General features: G+C 40.1%; 1 protein-coding gene across 1 annotated transcript in view; it reads right to left on the bottom strand.

The window, feature by feature from the left end:
• fbxo11b (F-box protein 11b) overlaps window positions 1-22,467 on the bottom strand; it is a 118,239-nt gene that overhangs the window by 49,375 nt on the left and 46,397 nt on the right. Inside the window, 2 exon segments of the mRNA XM_078230654.1 lie at window positions 301-445; window positions 8,516-8,597. Coding sequence (XP_078086780.1) covers window positions 301-445; window positions 8,516-8,597 — 227 coding nt within the window.

Raw genomic sequence — 22,467 nt, 5'->3', positions numbered from 1 at the left:
ATGAAAATCTCAGATATAAATTCAACAAAATTTTCGGCTAACATGACAGCCGTATGAAAATCATTACATTCACTTGCCAATTTGCCTTTTTTTTTTAAACTGGACTTGGATTAGGTATTGCATAATATATTATCCATAGAAGGCAATATCATTTATAGGAGTTTACCGACTAAAGAAATACAAGAAATGTCTGAATTAATAATTAAACTGGAAATGTAGACAGGATTATCTTTTAAAACGTAACAGAAAGGGTCAATGACAAATTGGAAAATGACTGCTAAAAGATCGAAGCCTACTTACCATAAAATTGGATCGTTAGCTAGTTCATTGAAGCGTTTACATACACAAGCTGCTCTGCAAAGGTCCTGCTCAAGTAGATATGAAAAGATCTTCATAACTACCTCGTCTGGTAGTTTTACTTGAAGATATTGTTCTGCTGGCGATGCTATTAAAAGGGTAAAATGCAGAAAACTTATTTGGATGGCATTTTATATCTGAGGAGCTTGTGCCAGATCATCAGCAGACAATTTTAATAACTTTTATATATCATCTTCATTTTGCACAATTCTGCTATTGGGATAACCAAGTCCAAATGTCCTCCTTAGAGTCAGCATTTTGCTATGGTGTTAAAAAATATTCCACAGATTAAAAAAGGACATATATCAGATGGATACTTGGTAGCCTTCAGTACAAATACATCCCCCTTCCATTTCCTATCTTTGATCCACGTTGTGAAATCAACCAAATTTAAGGTAAGCAATTACTAAGTGAATAAAAAGCCACTAATGTATTCAAAGCATATTATCACATTCTTTAAAATACTGTTAATCAAGTTAATTGTTGGAGAGCAAGGTCTGTGCACCAAATTGGGAATTAGTCCAATGCAAAAGGAAAGTATCTCTCCCCATCCGATTCTTCAATCCTACAGAATAAGTGGGTCTATTTCTCTCATGAAATGATTCCAACCAGAAAAAAAGCAACTTAGGGGAGTAGATGGAGCTGAAGAAAGTGATGGCTGGGGGATTCAGGAAAGGGTAAAAGCAATGAGAAACGTCAAGGCTGTACAGCAGAATAGTGGTTTGGGTAAAAGTAAGCAGAGTGTATCAGGATGGGACACAGTGCTTTGGGGTATTAGGACACGAGTGACTAGGGTGATATCAGGGAAAGGTAACAAACGTTTAAGTTAAGGCACCATATCAGAATGCGTGGAGCATTCACAAAAAATCATGAATTAATGGCACAGATAAAAATTAATGGGGTTGATCCAAGTGTCATTCTAGAGATGTGGTCACAAAGTGAGTAAGAGTTTTAACAACACCAGGTTAAAGTCCAACAGGTTTATTTGGTAGCAAATGCCATTAGCTTTCGGAGCGCTGCTCCGTCGTCAGATGGAGTGGATATCTGCTCTCAAACAGGGCATACAGAGACACAGATACAAAGCTAATGGTGTTTGCTACCAAATAAACCTGTTGGACTTTAACCTGGTGTTGTTAAAACTCTTACTGTGTTTACCCCAGTCCAACACCAGCATCTCCACGTCACAAAGTGAGCCAGGTCAGAAATTGACTTTTAGAAGAGATAGGCAAAATGGAAAAGATACCATCACAATATAGGATGCAGCAATGTGCTCATCGAACCCATGTCAAAAGAGAAGGGATTGACCTGATAGGAGGGGTGGGAGTGGAACTAAGAAATAAAATGGAGCAGAAAATATGGCTTTAGGTAGTGGTTTACATGTTCCATACCAGTAGTTGTGGTGTTGGGCAGAGTTTAAAATCAGGAAGTTAGAGGTGCGTACAACAAGGGTGTTACAAATGTAAATTTTTGGGACTGTCTCTTAAAGTAGGGCAAGATGGAGTAATGAAGGAGGTCGTGTGATCTATGAATTCAGCTGACATGCCTGCGTGGCTTGGTCAAAAGGGGGACCCAGGTTGTTTTACTGGGAAGGTGGTGAGCGATATTCACACCTATAAGCAATGTTCTGGGCAGTTGTGTTGACATTGGACAAACTGTTAGTCTTCAAGTAACAGGAAGGTGTTAAGAATATTGGGTTTGTAAACATTTTACTTTAGACTCTATTTAATTCCTAGATAGAAGACAGCTAATCAGCATTTCTACTTGGATACAAGGCCCATGTGATTCGCAGCCATGGAGATTGGCTTTAAAAGAGGAACAGTTATCGACTTAAAAGATGTTTACAGATATCCTAAACCTCGCAGATATGTCTATCTGCAAGCATCTGAAAGAGGAGTGAGCAAAGAAACAGAAGCAACTGGTTTTGCACCTTAAGCAGAGTAAATGCCTACCCTGTCAATCACCACATGAAACACAGGTGAAGCTCACACTCAGGTTGCAGAGACCAAGTTTCTGAGGATTTCAATGAGACAAAGGTTTGCCTGGCTTGGTTAGAGGGAAGAACCTGCAATTTATCCCTCACCTTGAAAGTCAGTTCTGGGTTTAGGAGCCACCCAACCAGCAAAGGAAAGAAAGAACACAAGCCCCCCGGAGCCAAGAAACACCATGGACTGGTTCCTGGAGAATGCAGTGTCCAATTAATGTACAGAGTACATAACTGTGGAGGGGATTTTTAAAGTTAATGGGAATCCTCTCTGTAGTTTAGAGTACAAGATGCCCACAGAAAATGTTTAGTCAATAGTGTTCAGTTAATTTGTTACAGTTAAAGTCTTAAAATGTGAATGTGATCTTTCAAACTGTCACTGGAAGTTCATTATTTTTTAAATCTGTGAGCATTGTGACAAGGGTAATACAATAATTATAGGGGTGGGAGGTGATTCTAATCCTCAGGCTAATAATATGAAGAACTTATTCATGGCATGCATTCAAGCTATTTTCTAGATCAGTATGTTAAGGAAATAACTGGGGAACAAGCCATTTACATGGGTGGCATGGTGGCACATTGGTTAGCATTACTGTCTCACAGCTCCAGGGACCTGGGTTCAATTCAAGCCTTAGGCGACTGTCTGTGAGGTGTTTACCACATTCTCCCCATGTCTGCGTGTGTTTCCTCCTGGTTTCCTCCCACAGTCCAAAGATGTGCAGGTTAGGAATACTGGCCATGCTAAATTGCCGCTTAGTGTCTCAAGATATGTTGGTTAGATGGGTTAGCCATGGCAACTGTGTGGGATTCAAGGTATAGGGCAGGGGAGAGGGCCTGGGTAAAATACTCTGTCAGAGAGTCAGTGCAGACTCAATGGGCCAAATGGCCTCATTGGCACTGTAGGGATTCTATGATTCTATTTTGAGTAATGAGACAGATTTGATTCGTAACCTTATAACAAAGAAGCCTCCGGGGTAAAGCGATCACATTTGATGAATTTGTATATGGAGTTTGAGAATGATTTAGTCAAGAATGAGACTAGGGTTTTAAACCTCAACAAAGCAAACCAGGTAGATAAAAGATTACGCTGGCTACAGGAAACTGAGAAATTAATTGAAAGATATAATAGCAGATGGCAATAATTTAAACATAACACAACAAAAGGGATAAAATCTCCACAAGTGGACCAACCCAAGGCTCATGAGAGAAATTATAGACAGTATTAGACTACACAAAAGGGCTAATAATGCTACAAAGAGAGTAGCAACCCTGAGGATTAGATGGATTTAAATATTCAGGGAAAATGGAATATTAAGGTTACTAGTAACTGGAGAAAAACATTTAGTAAAAGCTTGGTTGGATGTGCAAAATAGAATACATGAGTAAAAGTAAATGTGGTCCATTACAGGCAGCAGAAATTATAATCAGGAATAAAAGAAATAGGAGAGACATTAAACAAACAAGTTATATCTGTCTTTGGGGAACCAAGGATATGATGAAAAATGAGGGCCTTAAGGAAATTAGTATTAAGAAATACTACTGGAGATATTAATGGGCCAAAAATACAAATTCTATGGGCCTGATGGTCAACTGCTTGGCATTTAAAAATTGGTGAAAACAGTAGTAGTCAATTCCTTAGATTCTAGAATAGTTCTCATGGATTGGAAGGTAGCAAACCACTATTTAAGAATGAAAGGCAAGAAAAACAGAGAATTGTAAGCCACTCAGCTTGATGGGACAGAAAATGGTTTGGGACATGGTAACATCTCAATAAGAATATCATACAATTGGGCAGAATAGGTGGGAAAGCAAGCTGTGAGGAGGGCATAAAGAGGCAGCAAAAGGATATAGATTAAGCGAGTGGGAAAGAATGTGGTAGTTTAATATAATGGAGAAATGTAAAGCTTTCCAATTGGGAAGGAAAAGTAGGAAAATAGAATACTTTTTAAAGGGAGATCAAGAAATGCTAGTATTCAGGGAGACTTGAGTATGCATGTACTCGAATCACAAAGTTAACATGCAAGTACAACAAGCAATTAAGAAAACAAATGGTATGTTAGCCTTTATTACAAAATGATTGGAGTACAAGAGTAAAGTAGTCTTACTGCAATTGTATAGGATCTTGGAGAGATCACACTTGGAGGACTGTGTACAGTTTGGTCGCTTTACCTAAGGAAGGATATACTTGCCTTAGATTGGGTGCAACAAAGGTTCACCTGACTGATTTCTGGGATGAGGGGATTATCATGAGGAAAGATAGGGTGGACTAGACCTGCATTCTCTGGAGTTTAGAAGAATGAGAGATAATCTCATTGAAACACAAAATTAAGGGACTTAACAGGGATATTTGGGAGATTTCCTTTCCTGCTCGGGAGAAGAACTAGTGTCATAGTCTCAGGATAAGGGTTGGTCATTTAGATCTGAGCTGAAGAGAAATTTCTTCACTCAGAGGGATGTGCATCTTTGCAATTCTCTCATCCAAAGAGCTGTGGATGCTGAGTCATCAAGTATATTCTAGTCATTTTTGGATATTAAGTGCATCAAGAGATACGGGGATATTTTGCGAAAGTATCGTGGAGTTAGAAGCCCAGCCATGAGCCTCCTCAATGTCATAACAAGTTCACTGGTAGAATGGCCTACTCTTGCTCCTATTTCCATTGTTCTTCTGCTGTATTATTTTGGAACCGAAACAAATTCAGGGGACTCTGACAGTACATTCCAAACGCCAAATAGCATCTTAGCAAAGCCGAAAGCAATTCAAAATAATCAACTCGTAGTTACTCATTAATTCACAACAAAGGATTCACATTGATCCAATTTAGAATCAGAGTTCCCGAAAGGATCTCAGTGACATCAGTGCACAAACCGAATGTCCAAATTCATAAGATGTGACGAGTGTATGCCAATTATAAGAACTGCTGGAGCTTGTAATTTCAGTTTTTACAGTAGCAAATGGAGGTGACATTTTGGCTGATTATTGACCACTATTCTTCAGCATCAGCACAAGCATTTATAGAAAATCTAACATTGGCCAAGTAAAATCAATAGAACAGAACTTCCAATTGGCAACGATGAAATATAGACTGCAGTGTTCCATGGCTAACCTGTTTGGCTATAGATTTAATCAATAGTTATACCAAGCAGTTTTATTCCATCATTCACCTTAACTCAACCCAGTTCCTTCTCAAATAGGTATCTTTTCAGTTAGAGATAGAGATATAGAGATGACAGAAGTGTGGGGGATTGGGGAGAGAGAAAGAGGAGAGGGAGGGAGAGAGAGGAGCAAAGATTGGGTTATAGAGATACCAAAGCCAAATGCTGGCAGAAGTATGTCAAAAAGCACAGACTCCATCAAGAGCCATTTAATGTGATAACAAGGTGAACTGAGATAGGGCAATGTCACACCACTGGAGTGCTCAATTTAACCAGCCTCCAAAGAGCATGAGGTTTCAGCTATTGGACGAATTATCACGTGAACAGGAAAAATGTTTGTATCATTAACTCCAATTTTATTTTTGGAGAAACAGAAGCAGTAGATTTAAAGTTTAGAGAACAGTGTAGTGGAAATAGGTGACAAAGTGGTCACCCAAAATAAGCCAAATTAAATACGACATGGAAACTGAAGTAAAAACTAAAAGGTCAAGATAAAAGTGAAGCAAAAACTTAGTACCTGGCATTTTAAAATTAATGCACAAGAATTTGGAGGAAAGGAAAATGAAGACCACAAAGAGTTTGCTGTGGGACACTCAAGTGAAAATATATGAAAATTATCCACAAACCCAATTGTCCAATAACTTCAATGAAATTATTGCGGTCATAGCTACAGGAGCTTACAAGGGTTGACAGAGCTAAAAGGATGGAGTAGATTTCACGAATGAGTTATCACTGGTAAGATAAATATGGTCAAGCCAGCATCAGACCTCAAGAATAAATGCTGATAGGTTGGAGATAGAGACCAATAGAACTGGGAGCAGTGCTGTCATAATAAAGGAATAACAAAGCAGCAGCCATAGTAATGGACACGAGATGGATTGAGATTGAAAAAATAAAAAGGCAGCAATTAAGCAGAACTACCTAAGAGATAGACCCTGGCACTGCCCATATCACAGAATGCAAGGTTCTGGAAGTTAGAAAATCAAAAAAGTAAAACTTGGGTAAAGGCATGATTTTCTGGTCCCAGAGTACAGTCAAGCCAAATTTGTGCTCAGGAACATGGATAGTGTGTCATAAGCAAAATATTTTTGGGATGGTCAGCTGTCTTCTGGAGCTAGAGCAGTACATATTGAGTAAAGTTAGGATAATAAAAGGAGATAGATAGGGAGTTCAAGTCAAGGTAAATGTAGAGACAAGGTATTAAAAAAATAAAATTATGTCTTAAGTTTTGGCTCTAAAAAAAAAGATAGAGAACGTAGTGTTCTCAAAAAGCTTCCAGCATCCAGAAAGGAAACAAGTACACCAAGATAATTGAGGAGCTAAACACAGCTGACAGCAAGGCAAGAATAGTGCAAACTTCAGTAGCAACTGGGAATCTATCCAGAATCAAAAAGGGAAACCACTTAAACCAAGTAGGGGACTGCAAGACTGCACAGGAGACAAAAAGGCTTTCAGAATCAGTGCGTAAATGGTATAGAGATTCAATATGGTAAAATATGAAGTGTTTCATGGTAGGGGAGTAAGAAAACCATTCATTCCTTGGAATGTAAGAAACTAAATGACAAGAGCAAAGGGATCTGGGAACACAAATACATAAATCACTAAAGATAGCTACACAAATTGATATGACCATTAATAGCACTAATAAAATACTGGGTTGTATTTCTGGAGCAACTGATTACAAAAACAGGGAGTTAAGCATACACCAAGACTGTATAAAATTCTGGTGTTGAAACTTATAAAAGGATATTGAAGCAAATTAGAGAATGCAGAGAAGTTTCACAATGAGCTGGGTTTTGCGATCAGCTTATTGAACTGATGAGAACTTCCACTGACCCTATAGCCTACAAAAACCTTGATAAAGTTACCCCTTGTTGAATGAGGTGTAACTGCATTTTTAGCAACTTGCGAAGTTCATGATTACCGCAATGGTACTTGCCACAGAGCTGAATATAGATATAGCATCAGTTTATGAAGAGCATTTCATGGTAATGTCTGGTGATCTGGGAGCAAAAGTATTGTACTTTTTACAGATCTTTATAGAATATACTGACATTGGCATAGTTTAATATTTGTTTGCAGTTCCATGCACTTTAATCAACCTTATGAACCTGACCCTTTTTGATAAACAATTGCGTAACATAAAAATTCACACATTTTGAATTTGATAACCCTTCGCCCAACTTTCTATCCTAACTACTCTTCATCTGACAGGTTCCATTGCCAAAGTGTCAACACGCAAAAGTTATAATTTGGATTCGTACATTTATCATCTTTGACTTTTATACTTGCTTGGATTTTGAGCCCCTATGTCCTATTTGATTAAGGCAGAAGAAAGGTGATGAATCAACTCAGTGCTCATGCAATTTCCAAAAATGATCAAAGCTGAATTTTCCCCCTAATAGCTCCCAATTCTGGCTACAGAACAAAACCAAATAATCATCGTACCACCAACAGTAATTTGCAACTGAGTCAAGGACGTTCACAATCTAGATGACCTAAAACCATGCCAAACATGCACCAGTTTTATTATGCTTTTTTTCTTCCCTCTCTTTAGCTTCGGAAGACCACAAAGTCAAATTAACTTCTCGACCATATAAAAACTCACGCCAGGAATGGAAAAAAGGACTAAATCTCAGAGGTACGTCAAGAACTAGAGGGCAGAGATTTAAAATAATGGGCAAAAGGAGAAGTAGTGATGGGAGGAAAAATGTTTTCACCAAGAGAGTGGTTGGGAATTTGGAATGAACTTCCTGAGACGGTGGCGGAGGCAAGTTCAATTGAAGTATTCGAAAGGGAATTGGATTGCAATCTGAAAAAAAATAATGTGCAAGATTGTAGCAATAAGGTAGGGGAGTGGGATTAGATAGAATGTTCTTTCAGAGAGCTAGTGCAAACTCAATGAGCCGAATGGCATCCTCCTGCACTGTAAAGATTGTGAAAATCAAGGAATCATGCAAGCAAATTTTTAAACTCGGTCAAATCTAAAAATACACATTTGTTCACAATACAAAATTTGCTTACCCGGAAGATCTTGTAACTTTCCTGACAGTCTTGCACGCTTAGCTCTATGACCAAAATTTTCTGAAGTTGAAGTGGAAGCACCCTAGGAGACAGCAAAAGGCAATAACTAAGTTTACAACTACAATTACATGAAACTTGAAGGACTACAATTTTCAAATTAAATACATATTCTATTCCCACAAGTAAAAATAGTCTGCTGTTAGTTTACAGTAAATTTGGTAGGTTGCTCCCTCCATTTTTACACATCAAATCCACCACGCTGCATTAGACTGTATGGATGAAAATTGTAAGCAGATACTGGAGAATGTTCTGGTGTTATGAACCTTCCAATTTTTCATGATGTCAACAGTTTTGCATGGTGGGATGAGAAAACATAGACACAAACTCCACTCAATATGGTAAAGGGAGATCACGAATCCTTGCAGTAACTTGCACAAGGAGATATGTAACTGAGTGGTTCTCAAACTGGGGTCCAGAGACATCTTGGGGGCCCACAAAATAAGATGAGGGATGGCCAAAGACATTGTGCGGTGATAAGAAGAACATGTCAGTCATAGTCTGGTGTATATTGCTGATAATCTGAGCAAAACAGTAACTGCCCATCGCTCTCACCAGGGTCTCTTTGCTCCCAAGTAGTTCAAATGATCACAATTTGCTAATAATTGATGTGATCCCTATCCACCTCATATCTGTAAATAAATCGTTTTCTTAAACTACATTAAAACACAATTTACTTGCTGTAGTTTCAATAAGTATAATAGTATATTTTAACTTGGATACAGTGGTTCATGATTACTAATCCATTTGTAACGGTCTTTCAAACAGTTAGGGCAGTGGACCACTAGCCTAACTGGTGGCACATCAGCATTTCTGCGATACAGAGACAGCATGAAGTGACCTCAATAGTAACATTTCCATCCTGACAATATTTTAGGTCACCTCACTATTTTACAAGGATCAAAGTCTTAACATTGTATCTGAAACATATGAAATTTAACAAGCAATAAGACTTTTGATTATTAGTATAATGTTAATGATAGCCAGATTTGGTGCACCCACTTCTTTGTATCTAGAAAATTTATAACAGGATTTTATTGATCATTAACCAAATTTGAATTAGAACAGTTTTATCTTTCAATTAATCATGTTTGACAGCAATCAAATATTTTTACTCTTACTTGTTCCATTCTATAAATATTTCTGCAAAGAAATTTGTAACTGAAAAGTGAAGATGACCAGATGATATCTGTTGAAAACATAACAGGCCACATTAAGGATTAATTTACATAAAGTTGAAAATCTAGGTTTGTTGTGAACAGCTTCAAATGAACCAACTCACGAGAAGGAAGCAGCGAAATGCAAAATGTTACATTTTCAGACTGTACTCATCATCCCACAAACTATTTACAAAGACATTTACTCAATGTGTGACCATTCCATAAAATGAAAGTATAAGCATCTGCTGTCAAAATGAAATGCTTTGACTCCGTTTGAACATACATTTGAAATTTTGACAAAATACCAAGAAATGTAATCACTTTCCTCTCGCTGTATTCACATGAACTCCCTTGTTAATAAATAAAGGCAAGTGCTACTGCTCATTGACAAAGCTCGGACAATTACATTTGAAGATCTGCTATATCAGCATCAACCAATAAGTCGGTGGTCATTTTTACCTGTGGTTATCTCTAGTACAAGAACATAAGAACTAGGAGCAGGAGTAGGCCATCTGGCTCCTCGAGCCTGTTCCGCCATTCAATAAGATCATGGCTGATCTTTTCGTGGACTTAGCTCCACTTACCCGCCCACTCACCATAACCCTCAATCACTTTATCTATCCTTGCCTTAAAAACATTCAATGAGGTAGCCTCAACTGCTTCACTGGGCAGGGAATTCCACAGATTCACAACCCTTTAGGTGAAAAACTTCCTCCTCAACTGAGTCCTAAATCTGCTCCCCTTTATTTTGAGGCCATGCCCCCTAGTTCTAGTTTCACCTGCCAGTGGAAACAACTTTCCTGCTTTTATCTTATCTATTCCCTCATAATATGTTTCTATAAGATCTCCCCTCATTCTTCTGAATTCCAATGAATATAGTCCAAGTCTACTCAGTCTCTCTCAGAAGCCAACCCTCTCAACTCCAGAATCAACCTAATGAATCTCCTCTGCATCCCCGCCAGTGCCAGTATATCCTCTCAAGTAAGGAGACCAAAACGGTACACAGTACTCCAGGTGTGGCCTCACCAGCACCTTATACAGCTGCAACATAACCTTGCTATTTTTAAACTCCATCCCTCTAGCAATGAAGGACAAAATTCCATTTGCCTTCTTAATTACCTGCTGCACCTGCAAACCAACTTTTTGAGATTCATGCACAAGGACACCCAGGTCCCTCTATACAGCAGCATGCTGTAATTTTTTACCATTGAAATAATAGTCCATTTTGCTGTTATTCCCACCAAAATGGATGACCTCACATTTACCAACATTGTGCTCCATCTGCCAGACTCTTGCCCACTCACTTAAGACTATCTATATCCCTTTGCAGACTTTCAGCGTCCTCTGCACACTTTGTTCTGTCATTCATTTTAGTGTCATCTGAGAATTTTGACACACTACACTTGGTCCCCAACTCCAAATCATCTATATAAATCGTAAACAATTGCGGTCCCAACACTGATCCCTGAGGCACACCACCAATCACTGATTGCCAACCAGAAAAACACCCATTTACCGCAAATCTTTGGTTTCTGTTAGTTAACCAATCCTCTATCCTTGCTAATATATTACCATAACACCGTGCACCTTTATCTTATGCAGCAGTCTTTGGTGTGGCACCTTGTCAAATGCCTTCTGGAAATCCAGATACACCACATCCACAGGTTCCCCATTGTCCACTGAGCATGTAATGTTCTCAAAGAATTCCACCAAATTAGTCAAACATAACCTACTCTTCACGAACCCATGCTGCATCTTCCCAATGGGACAATTTATATCCAGATGTCTCGCTATTTCTTCCTTGATGATAGATTCAAGCATTTTCCCTACTACAGAAGTTAAACTAACCAGCCTACAGTTACCCGCCTTTTGTCTACCTCCTTTTTTAAACAGTGGCGTCACGTTTGCTGTTTTCCAATCTGCAGGAACCACCCCAGAGTCCAGCGAATTTTGATAAATTACCACTAGTGCATTTGCTATTTCTCTCGCCATCTCTTTTAGTACCCTGGGATGCATTCCATTAGGGCCAGAAGACTTGTCTACCTTAAGCCCCGTTAACTTGCCCAATACTACCTCTTTCGTGATAATGATAGTTTCTAGGTCCTCACCTGCCATAACCTTATCATTTTTTGGCATGTTATTTGTGAAGACCGACACAAAATATCTGTTCAATGCCCAAGCCATTTCCTCATTTCCCGTTGTTACGTCTCCCTTCTCATCCTCTAAAGGACTAATTTTTACTTAAGCCACTCTTCTTCATTTTATATATTTGCAGAAACTTTTGCTATCTGTTTTTATCTTCTGAGATGGTTTACTCTCAATCCATCTTACTTTTCTTCATAGCTTTTTTCGTGGCTTTCAGTTGACCTTTAAAGATTTCCCAATCCTCTCTGTTCCCATTAATCTTTGCCATTTTGTATGCATTTTCTTTCAATTTGATACCCTCCTTTATTTCCTTATGTATCCATAGCTGATTATCTCTTTTTCTACAGTCCTTCCTTATCACTGGCATATACTTTTGCTGAGCACTGTGAAAAATCGCTTTGAAAGTCCTCCACTGTTCCTCAATTGTCCCACCATAAAGTTTTTGCTCCCAGTCTACCTTAGCCAACACCTCCTTCATCCCATTGTAATCTCCTTTGTTTAAGCACAAGACACTGGTATTGGATTTTACCTTCTCAAGCTCCATTTGTGTTTTAAATTCAACCATACTGTGATCGCTTCTTCCGAGAGGATCCTTAACTGTAGAGTCAGAGGTTTACAGCATGGAAACAGGCCCTTTGGCCCAACTTGTCCATGCCGCCTTTTTTTAAAAAAAAACCCTTAAGGTAATCCCAATTGCCCGCATTTGGCCCATATCCCTCTATACCCATCGTACCCATGCAACTATCTAAATGCTTTTTAAAAGATAAAATTGTACCCGCCTCTACTACTATGGCAGCTTGTTCCAGACACTCACAAACTTGTGTGAAAAAATTGCCCCTCTGGACACTTTTGTATCTCTCCCCTCTCACCTTAGACCTATGCCCTCTAGTTTTAGACTCTCCTACCTTTAGGAAAAGATATTGACTATCTACCTTGTCTATGCCCCGCATTATTTTATAGACGTCTATAAGGTCACCCCTCAGCCTCCTACGCTCCAGAGAAAAAAGTCCCAGTCTGTGCAGCCTCTCCTTTTAATTCAAACCATCAAGTCTCTTTGTAACTCAAACCACACACTCCTCCTAATTTAATAACATCCTTTCCATAATAGGGTGACCAGAACTGTATACAGTTTTCCAAGTGTGGCCTTACTAATGTCTTGTACAACTTCAACAAGATGTCCCAACTCAGGTATTTAATGTTCTGACCAATGAAACCAAGCACACCGATTGCCTTCTTCACCACTCTGTCCACCTGTGACTCCATCTTCAAGGAGCTATGAACCTGTACCCTAGATCTCTTTGTTCTATAACTCTCCCCAATGCCCTACCATTAACTGAGTAAGTCCTGCCTGGTTCGATCTACCAAAATGCATCACCTCGCATTTACACTAGCCCTATTGATCAAGATCCTGTTGCAATCCGAGATAACCTTCTTCACTGTCCACTATGCCACCAATCTTGGTATCATCTGCAAACTTACGAATCATGCCTCCTAAATTCTCATCTAAATCATTAATATAAATGACGAACAGCAGTGGACCCAGCACCAAAACCTGAGGCACATTGTTGGTCACAGGGCTCCAGTTTGAAAAACAACCCTGTACAACCACCCTCTGTCTTCTGCCATCGAACCAATTTTGTATCCAATTGGCTACCTCACCCTGGATCCTGAGAGATTTAATCTTAAACAACAACCCATCATGCAATACCTTGTCAAAGGCCTTGCTAAAGTCCATATGGACAACATCAACTGCACGGCCTTCATCTATCCTTCTTGGTTACCCCTTCAAAAAACTCAATCAAATTCGTACAGCATGATTTTCTACTCTCAAAGCCATGCTGACTGTACCTAATCAGTTCTTGCGTCTCTAAATGTCTGTAGATCCTGCCTCTCACAATACCTTCCAACAACTTACCCACTGTAGACGTTAGGCTCACCAGCCTGTTGTTCACAGCCTTTCCCCTGCAGCCCTTTTTAAACAAAGGCACAACATCTTCAGGCACCTCAACTGAAGAGAAGCCATAATTTCATAGAACAGACTCAAATAGGCTAAATAGTCTACTCAGGCTCCTATGATCCTATATCATCAAAACTTAAGAGTTCTATCTCAGCTACTGCCCTGAGGTTGTGTTATGATAAAGTATGGATGGAGTTAAGGAATAGAAGCAAACAGTACAATTGTTGAATACATAAAAAATAGGATTAGGCCATTTGGCTCCTCAGAACTCTGCTCTGCCATTCAATAAAATCATGGCTGGTCTGATCGTGGCTGTAACTCCACTTTCCTGCCTGCTATGTCCCATACACCTCAGCATGCATCCCATCAGACCCCCTCAGAATCTTGCATTTCAATGAAGTCATTGCTCAATTCTTCAAAACTTCAATGAGAATAGGTCCTACCTTCTCAAGCTTGCTTTCATCCCAGGAATCAATCTAACGAAACTTCTCTGAAATGCCCCATGGTAAATATATCCCTCCATAAGTAACAAGTCCAAAACGGAATGTAGTTCTCTAGGTGTGGTCTCACCGATGCAATGTACAGTTGTAGCAAGACTTCCCTACTTTTATACTCGATCCATCATTACAGACCATTATTGGAGTTGAGATGGTGGGGAGAACTGCTAATCACTGAACAGTACAATATTAATGGATGGTCTTTCCTATCCCAAGATAGACAGATTGGTATAAATGTAATGACTGCGATCAAAGTGGGATATGCATTTTAGAATACATGCAAAGAACACCATGTTTCACACATAACGAGGAAAAAAGATTTAGTACTACTAGAAAGTGAAGTGGGGTAAATGGCTTGCATAGAACAAGTGGGAAACAGCACCCATAACATTGTTAAATTCAATATAAAAATGTAAAAGGGTAATGAAGAAAGAAGACCGAGACAGGGCAGAAACGGCCCCAAATTAATCAAGCTGAACACTGGTTGACTGATTGATTTAATATTTTCACTGTATACTGATACATGTTGTGGAGATGCCGGCGTTGGACTGGGGTAAACACAGTAAGAAGTCTCACAACACCAGGTTAAAGTCCAACAGGTTTATTTGGTAGCAAAAGCCACTAGCTTTCGGAGCGCTGCTCCTTCATCAAGTGAGTGGGATTTCAGTTCACAAACAGGGCACATAAAGACACAAACTCAATTTACAACATAATGGTTGGAATGCAAGTCTTTACAGCTAATCAAGTCTTAAAGGTACAGATAATGAAAGTGGAGAGAGGGTTAAGCACAGGTTAAAGAGATGTGTATTGTCTCCAGCCAGGACAGTTAGTGAGATTTTGCAAGCCCAAGCAAGTCGTGGGGGTTACAGACACTATCTGTAATCACCGAATTACAGACACTATCTGTAACCCCCACGACTTGCTGAAGCTTGCAAAATCTCACTAACTGTCCTGGCTGGAGACAATACACATCTCTTTAACCTGTGCTTAACCCTCTCTCCACTTTCATTATCTGTACCTTTAAGACTTGATTAGCTGTAAAGACTTGCATTCCAACCATTATTTTGTAAATTGAGTTTGTGTCTTTATATGCCCTGTTTGTGAACTGAAATCCCACTGATACATGTGACAAGTATTGCTCAGTGTGCGCTATACAAAGCATACCGTACATAGAGAAGGAAAGGAGAGGGTGCAGTATGTAGTGTCACAGTCATAACAAGGGTGTAGAGAAAGGTCAACTTAATATAAAGTAGGTCCATTCAAATGTCTGATGGCAGCAAGGAAGAAGCTGTTCTGGAGTCAGTTAGTATGTACCCTCAGATTTCAGTATCTTTTACCTGATGGAAGGTGGCGGGAGAGAGTACGTCTGGGGTGCATGGGGTCCTGGATTATGCTGGCTGCTTTTCTGAGGCAGCAGGAAGTGTAGACAGAGTTAGTGGCTGGGAGGCTGGTTTGCGTGATGGACTCAGCTTCGTTCATGACTTTTTGTAGTTTTATTGCGATCATGGACAGAGCAGGAGCCATACCAAGCTGTGACACAACCAGAAAGAATGCTTTCTATGGTGAGCCTGTAGAAGTTGGTCAGAGATGTAGCAGACATGCCAAACTGCCTTAGCCTCCTGAGAATGTAGAGGCGTTGGTGGGCTTTCCTAACTATATCGTCAGCATGGAGGGACCTGGACAGATTGTTGGTGATCTGGACAACTAGAAACTTAAAGCTCTTGACCATTTCCATTTCATCCCCATTGATGTAGGCAGTGGTATGTCCTCTACTACGCTTCCTGAAGTCGATGACTATATCCTTCGTTTTACTGACATTGAGGGAGATTATTGTCATCACACCACTTCACCCAATTCTCTCTCTCTTTCCTGTACTGTGTCTCGTCAATATTTGAGATCTGACCCACTACCGTGGTGTCATCTGCAAACTTGAAAATCGGGTTATAGGGGAATTTGGCCGCACAGTCATGGGTGTATAAGGAGTATAATATAGTAAAGGGCATAGGACACAGCCTTGTGTGGCACAGGTGTTGAGGATAATTGTGGAGATGTTGTTGCCCATCCTTACTGATTGTGCGGTCTGTGGGTTAGGATCCAGTCACAGAGAGAGGAGCTGAGACCTAGGCCACGGAGTTTGGAGATGAGCTTTGTCGGAATAATGGTTATGGTTGTCATTTAACAGAATGACGGACAGCATGCGGGATGGGGGTGGTGAAATCTTCAAATAGTCCAGACATAGCTTTCCTATGGCGACACAGTAGCACAGTGGTTAGCACTGCTGCTTCACAGCTCCAGGGACCTGGGTTCAATTCCCGGCTTGGGTCACTGCCTGTGTGGAGTTTGCACATTCTCCTCGTGTCTGCATGGGTTTCCTCCCACAGTCCTAAGATGTGCGGGTTAGGTTGATTGGCCATGCTAAAAATTGCCCCTTGGTGTCCTGAGATGCGTAGGTTAGAGGGATTAGCGGGTAAATATGTAGGGATATGGGGGTAGGGCCTGGGTGGGATTGTGGTCTGTGCAGACTCGATGGGCCAAATGGCCTCTTTCTGCACTGTAGCGTTTCTATGATTGCTACAGAATTAGTCTAAGTTTCTGTAAAGTTATGTTTAACAATACAAAAGAAAATCATAAATACAAAATGTACTTTTTGAAGGCTAAAATGAGATTAAAGAAGCTAGAAAACAATAAGAGGAAGCAAATAGTTTCCATGCCCACGTAGGAAATACAAAGGGAACATAATGACTATAAATTCTAGCCTCAGTTGTGGTGGCAGTCAAAGCAGTGAATTAACACTAGCTACAAGTTAAAAAATGCTGAACATCAATGACTACTGATGGCCGTTCAGCAGCTTTAACATCTCGAGCGAGCATCATCTGCACACCGGATGCAGTAAAATTCAAATGTATTTATGACGAAGGCACTTACAATCTCAACACACCCAAACACATGGAAGAAATCTCCCCTAATAACAGCAGATGGATTGGTGGCTCCTACAATGAAATAGCCTCCCAATCAATACTCACTGCCCAGGGTTATGTAAACGATAATGATTTGTGTAAAAATCCAAAGGGCCTCTGCATACCCACTGTCCGATTCTACCTTTCATAAGTGACTGACCGCAGTGGAGAGGTGGCAAGGGAAGTCATGAGAAATACAAATGAAAAGTAACAAAATTAAACATTTGTGCGGTGTAAAAGTTTTGTTTTAAACTATTCTGAAACTTACCTTTCAAATTCAAGTACAAAACAGGAGCAGCCCTGCATCTGTTACACATACCTTACCTGCAAAAGGCTCCTTTTTCGTCAAGGCCACAAAGCACCGACAGTGTAAACCGGATTGTACAACTTCAAATGAAGGATTTCTGTGATGAAGCTCAAGTGCAAGATCTAGATTGCCTAACCCTGGCCAGCCACTTCTCAAGTCTGCCAACTTGTATGGACTCGTTTCGTTTACACTCAACTACAAAAAACTAATTTCCCGTAACTGAGGTGGAGAAGCAACCCACACAAAATTAACTCTTTCATCCTTGCACGCTTGCAGCCTTCAGGCTTGAATATGCAGTGCTAGAAGAATAAAGATAGCTGCACCCCCAGCAGATGTGAAACTCCAAAACAGAATTTGTTCTTAATTGTGTGTGTATTACATACTGGGATCCAGCATTGGTGTGGAGCCCAAAAACTTTCTCCTTTTCATTTTTCTTCCACTCTTTGCCCATCATACCCATCAGACCTTTATCCGGTTTTTGCACACTGAACCGCCACTTGATGCAATCTTTCCTTCCAACTCCTGTCTTGTTCTTGTTACATTTTAAATTAGAGGGGTGGAGGTCTGAAATAAATATTATAAGTAACTGGATTTTACTGGTAAGATTTAATTGGACAACAGTAAATGTTAATTGACAGTGTTTCATATGTCACACTACCTAATTTTTACTGTTGGATTTACAATGCTACAGAGCTGACTCCAGCAATGCTCTCCTAAATCTAGGATTCACCCGCCTGGAAGGCGCTGCTTAATATCAAATTCATCTAAATGGCAAGTGGTTAGCACTGCTGCCTCACAGCGCCAGGGACCCGGGTTCAATTCCAGGCTAAAGTCACTGTCTGTACGGAGCCTGCACGTTCTCATGTCTGCAAGGGTTTCCTCCGGGTGCTCCAGTTTCCTCCCACTGTCCAGAAGACGTGCTGGTTAGGTCGATTGGCCATGCTAAGTTCTCCCTCAGTGTACCCGAACAGGCACCGGAGTGCAGCGACTAGGGGATTTTCACAGTAACTTAATTGCAGTGTTAATGTAAGCCTACTTGTGACATTAATAAACTTAAATATTGCCAGGAAGTTGGTTTTCTAAAGATCTTAGCTGCTGTACATAAACCAGAGAGATTTGGGCAAGAACCTCAAATTATCTACTGTATGAGTGGAGCATCACTGCATTTGGAAAGTGAGCAAATTAATTTAGAGTGAGGGGATCAAGACTGTTTGGACTGAACAAAGGTTACATTAAGAATGCACCGTCTGTCTCTTTCTTTTTATATCCACTTTCTTCTAACAACCCGAGGTCTTATTTGAATATTGTTCAACTTTCAATAGGAAATGAATGGATGCTACTGCAACTCAAAATTACAGGACAATCCTTTTAAGTAGCATTTTATCCTCAGTTCAGAAAAATTACCCGATCACCAATTCAACATGAAAGGCTTCATGATGCAATCAATTCCATTCGAGGAGGCAGCACCGTGATAAAGTATTAGATACAGGACGCAAATACTTAAAAACTTAAAGTTGGAGACGACAAGAGAAAGAAAACTTTACAAGGCGGTTGAACGTAATTCAAAGAATTAAGACTATATCAAATGAGGTACAATTAATACTCCTTACATGGTCACTCCTAATTTAAAACTTGTAAAGCCAAATGGCATGCTCCTGAAATTTAAGTTCAAATAGAAGTTGATGTGCCAAATAGCATTCCAGTGCCCATAACTTTGAAAGACTGAAGGAAACAAACAAACATCTGTTTCCAGTCAACCAGTAGGAATTTAATCAAAACACCAAAGTTTCAAGACAATAGCCATTATTTTGCTACTTGCAGGCTAATAATCCATTTTGTAAGATGGTTTAATTGCAACAATTTTTAATGAGGCATCTAGCTTGAAGGTTCACAGCTGCAACACCAAAATCAGGAATCAAACTGATTTCCATCCAAAAGATAACCATCAAAAATGACAAACCCATAGTTGTTTTAACTATTCGTCACCAGATCTGGTTGGACCACATTGCTCTTCTCTGCCAAAGTTCTGCTCTTGGAATGCGAATATAACTCTCAGCTTATTTTCTCCACTCTGAAACATCTCCTTTTTCCTCTTTCTCTGCCATCTCCACAAGTGTGAGGACCTCAGACTTCTGTCAAAAAGACAAACCATTTCTTCATTCCCACGCTGACTAAACCAAGGTTTCCAAAGCTCCCCGGCAATCACCTGAATCAGCATCTTTCTCTCTTTTTCTCTGATCTCCCCTCATGCTTTCTCTAAGCTAGCCAGAATCCTGCCCTGAATCAGATTCCCACAAAATAAGATCACCCACCTTTCGATGATCTCCTCAGGCTAACTGACAATGTAAACTTCTTCCACTCCTCGGAGACTCTCATCACTCCTTTTCAAATGAATCACCATTACCCCCTCACAAAAAACTAACCATGACCCTTCTGTCCTTGCAAGTAATAACTTATCCGCTCCCATTCCAATACAAAATCCTTGAATGCGTTGTTGCCTTCCAAATTCAAGTCCATTTTGTGACAGTTCCATATTTGGACCTCCCCAATCAGGTTTCCATCCCTGCAACAATACTTAAAACTCACCAGAATTTAAGTAATAGTCTTAACACATCCTCACCTTTCTCCATCTCTTTGCAGCCTTTACCCTGGCTGACCAGATCATTGTCCGAAAACCCTTCCCTCCATTATTCAGCTGTACGACTGTCCCTCATCCGTTTCTATTCCTGCCTAACCAATCATTGCTTGAAACTCTCCTGGCTCAATGGCTCTGCTTCCTACCAACACTTAGTTACTTCTGAATCCATCTTTTGTCCCCTATTTCATATTTACTTGTTGCCCCTCTGCAATGCCAGATTCTATATTCAAGATGGCAACACCCAAGCTCTATCGCTCTCAACACCTGTTAGCTGGGCTGTCAGCCTGTTTTTTCAACATCCAATCCTAGATGAGCCGTAAGTTCCTCGAATAAAGATTGCCCTTATTTGTTAATGATTCACCCCTCCCAAAAGCTCCCAGAAACACTCATATTGGCTATTCACCCATTAATGCCACATTAAAAGTCATCCTTGTGTTCAATTCCTTCTAGGGCCTCACCCTTTCCCACCTCAGTAACCTCTTCCAGCCTGACAGCAATAACTTGCATTTATTTGATACTTTTAATGAATAAAACAACTCCAGGAGCGCCATAGGACCATCAGACAAAAATGTGATACTGAATTACGTGGCATGCTGATGACAATTCTTCTGCACTCCTCTAATGGTGGCCTCTTGCACATCTCCAATTTTCATCACTCCACTGGCAGTCATGTCTTCAACTGCCTAGGCTCTGAACTCTGGAATTCTGCCTTTTCATGTCTTGGCCTCACGAACTCTTTCTCTTCCTTCAATCCTATCTCTCAAGCCATGTTCTAATATTTCCTCATGTGGCTTTTTGGCCTCCATTCCTGATATCTCAATGTAGCTCTGGAAATTTTGTTTGGCAACAGTACTGTGAAGTGATTTGGGATGTTTTATACATTAAAGTCATTACGTAAATGCAAGTTGTTGGGTATACACACTATTCAACATTCTAATAAAAAGGGATAAGGGGATATGGGTAACCGGCGGGGAGGTGGATTTGAGACCAGCCATGGCTTGTTTGAATAGTGGAGCAAGCTTAAAGGGCTGAATTAGCCTACTTCTGCTCCATTTCCTATGTTCCTATGAAAAATAGGAAGCACCACTCATGGGTTTGGTTCATTGGAAAGGATTGCTGACGTGAATCTTTTTGAAACTGGGGGATGGGCTACTGAGTGATGGACATGGAGACTGCAACGGTAACATATATTGAAGTACAATTCCTTGGACAGTGGAACAACTGAATAAGATTGCTGAAGAGAGAGACACGTTGTCTAAGCTCTTTATCTTGCACTCATCAGGACAAATAGGAGATAGGTTAGGTTGATTGGCTATGCTAAAATTGCCCCTTAGTGTCCTGAGATGTGTAGGTTAGAGGGATGGGTAAATAGGGCCTGGGTGGGATTGTGGTCGGTGCAGACTCGATGGGCCAAATGGCCTCTTTCTGCACTGTAGGGCTTCTATGATTCTATGATTCAAACCACAAAAATGCCAAATTTCAAATGATCACAACAATTTAAACTATAAAATCTCAGATTTCCCCAGATTCTTCAGAGTTCCACTGAGTATTGCAGCCTATTTTTCAAGAGGAGCAAAAGTGTGAAGATTCACCGAAGATCCGAACACCAACTATGAAATTCCAAAAGGTCTTTTGGTTGGTTAAGGATGTATCAACCATTAATCTTCTATTGAATAGCTAGAAGGAGAAGCATGCTATTTTAGCAGCCAAAACTATGCATTTTATAGAATCATGGGAAGAGACCGCTCAGCCATCATAGCTGTGATAGCTCTTTAAAAGATCTATCCATAAGGACCAGTCCCCTGCTCCTTCCCCATAGCCTTGAAAGCACTCCCTTCATTTGTTCATTTCCAGTTGAAAAATTATTAAATCAGATTCTGCCAGCCTTACAAGCAGTGCATTTCAGATAATAACTATTTAAAAATGGTTTCCTCCTCACATCTGCTTCTTTTGCCAATCACTTTAAACCTGTGCCCTCTGGTTACTGATCCATGTGTCATGGGAAACAATTTCTCCTTATTTACTCGATCAAAACCCTTCAAGGCTTTGAATATCTCTACTGAATTTCCTCCGAACCTTCTCTGCTCCAAGGAGAACTACCTTAACTTCTCTAGTCTCTGCCTCTCTAATAACTGAAGTGCCTCATCCCTGCTACCATTTTAGTAAATCATTTCTGCACTTGCTCCAAGTCCTTGACAGCGTCACTCAAGTGTTGTGCTCAAAACTGGCTATAA

The sequence above is a fragment of the Mustelus asterias genome, chromosome 15 (assembly GCF_964213995.1).
Source record: "Mustelus asterias chromosome 15, sMusAst1.hap1.1, whole genome shotgun sequence".
Taxonomy (NCBI): domain Eukaryota; kingdom Metazoa; phylum Chordata; class Chondrichthyes; order Carcharhiniformes; family Triakidae; genus Mustelus; species Mustelus asterias.
Note: the sequence above shows the minus strand (reverse complement) of the source record. Positions and strands in the feature narration are given on the sequence as shown.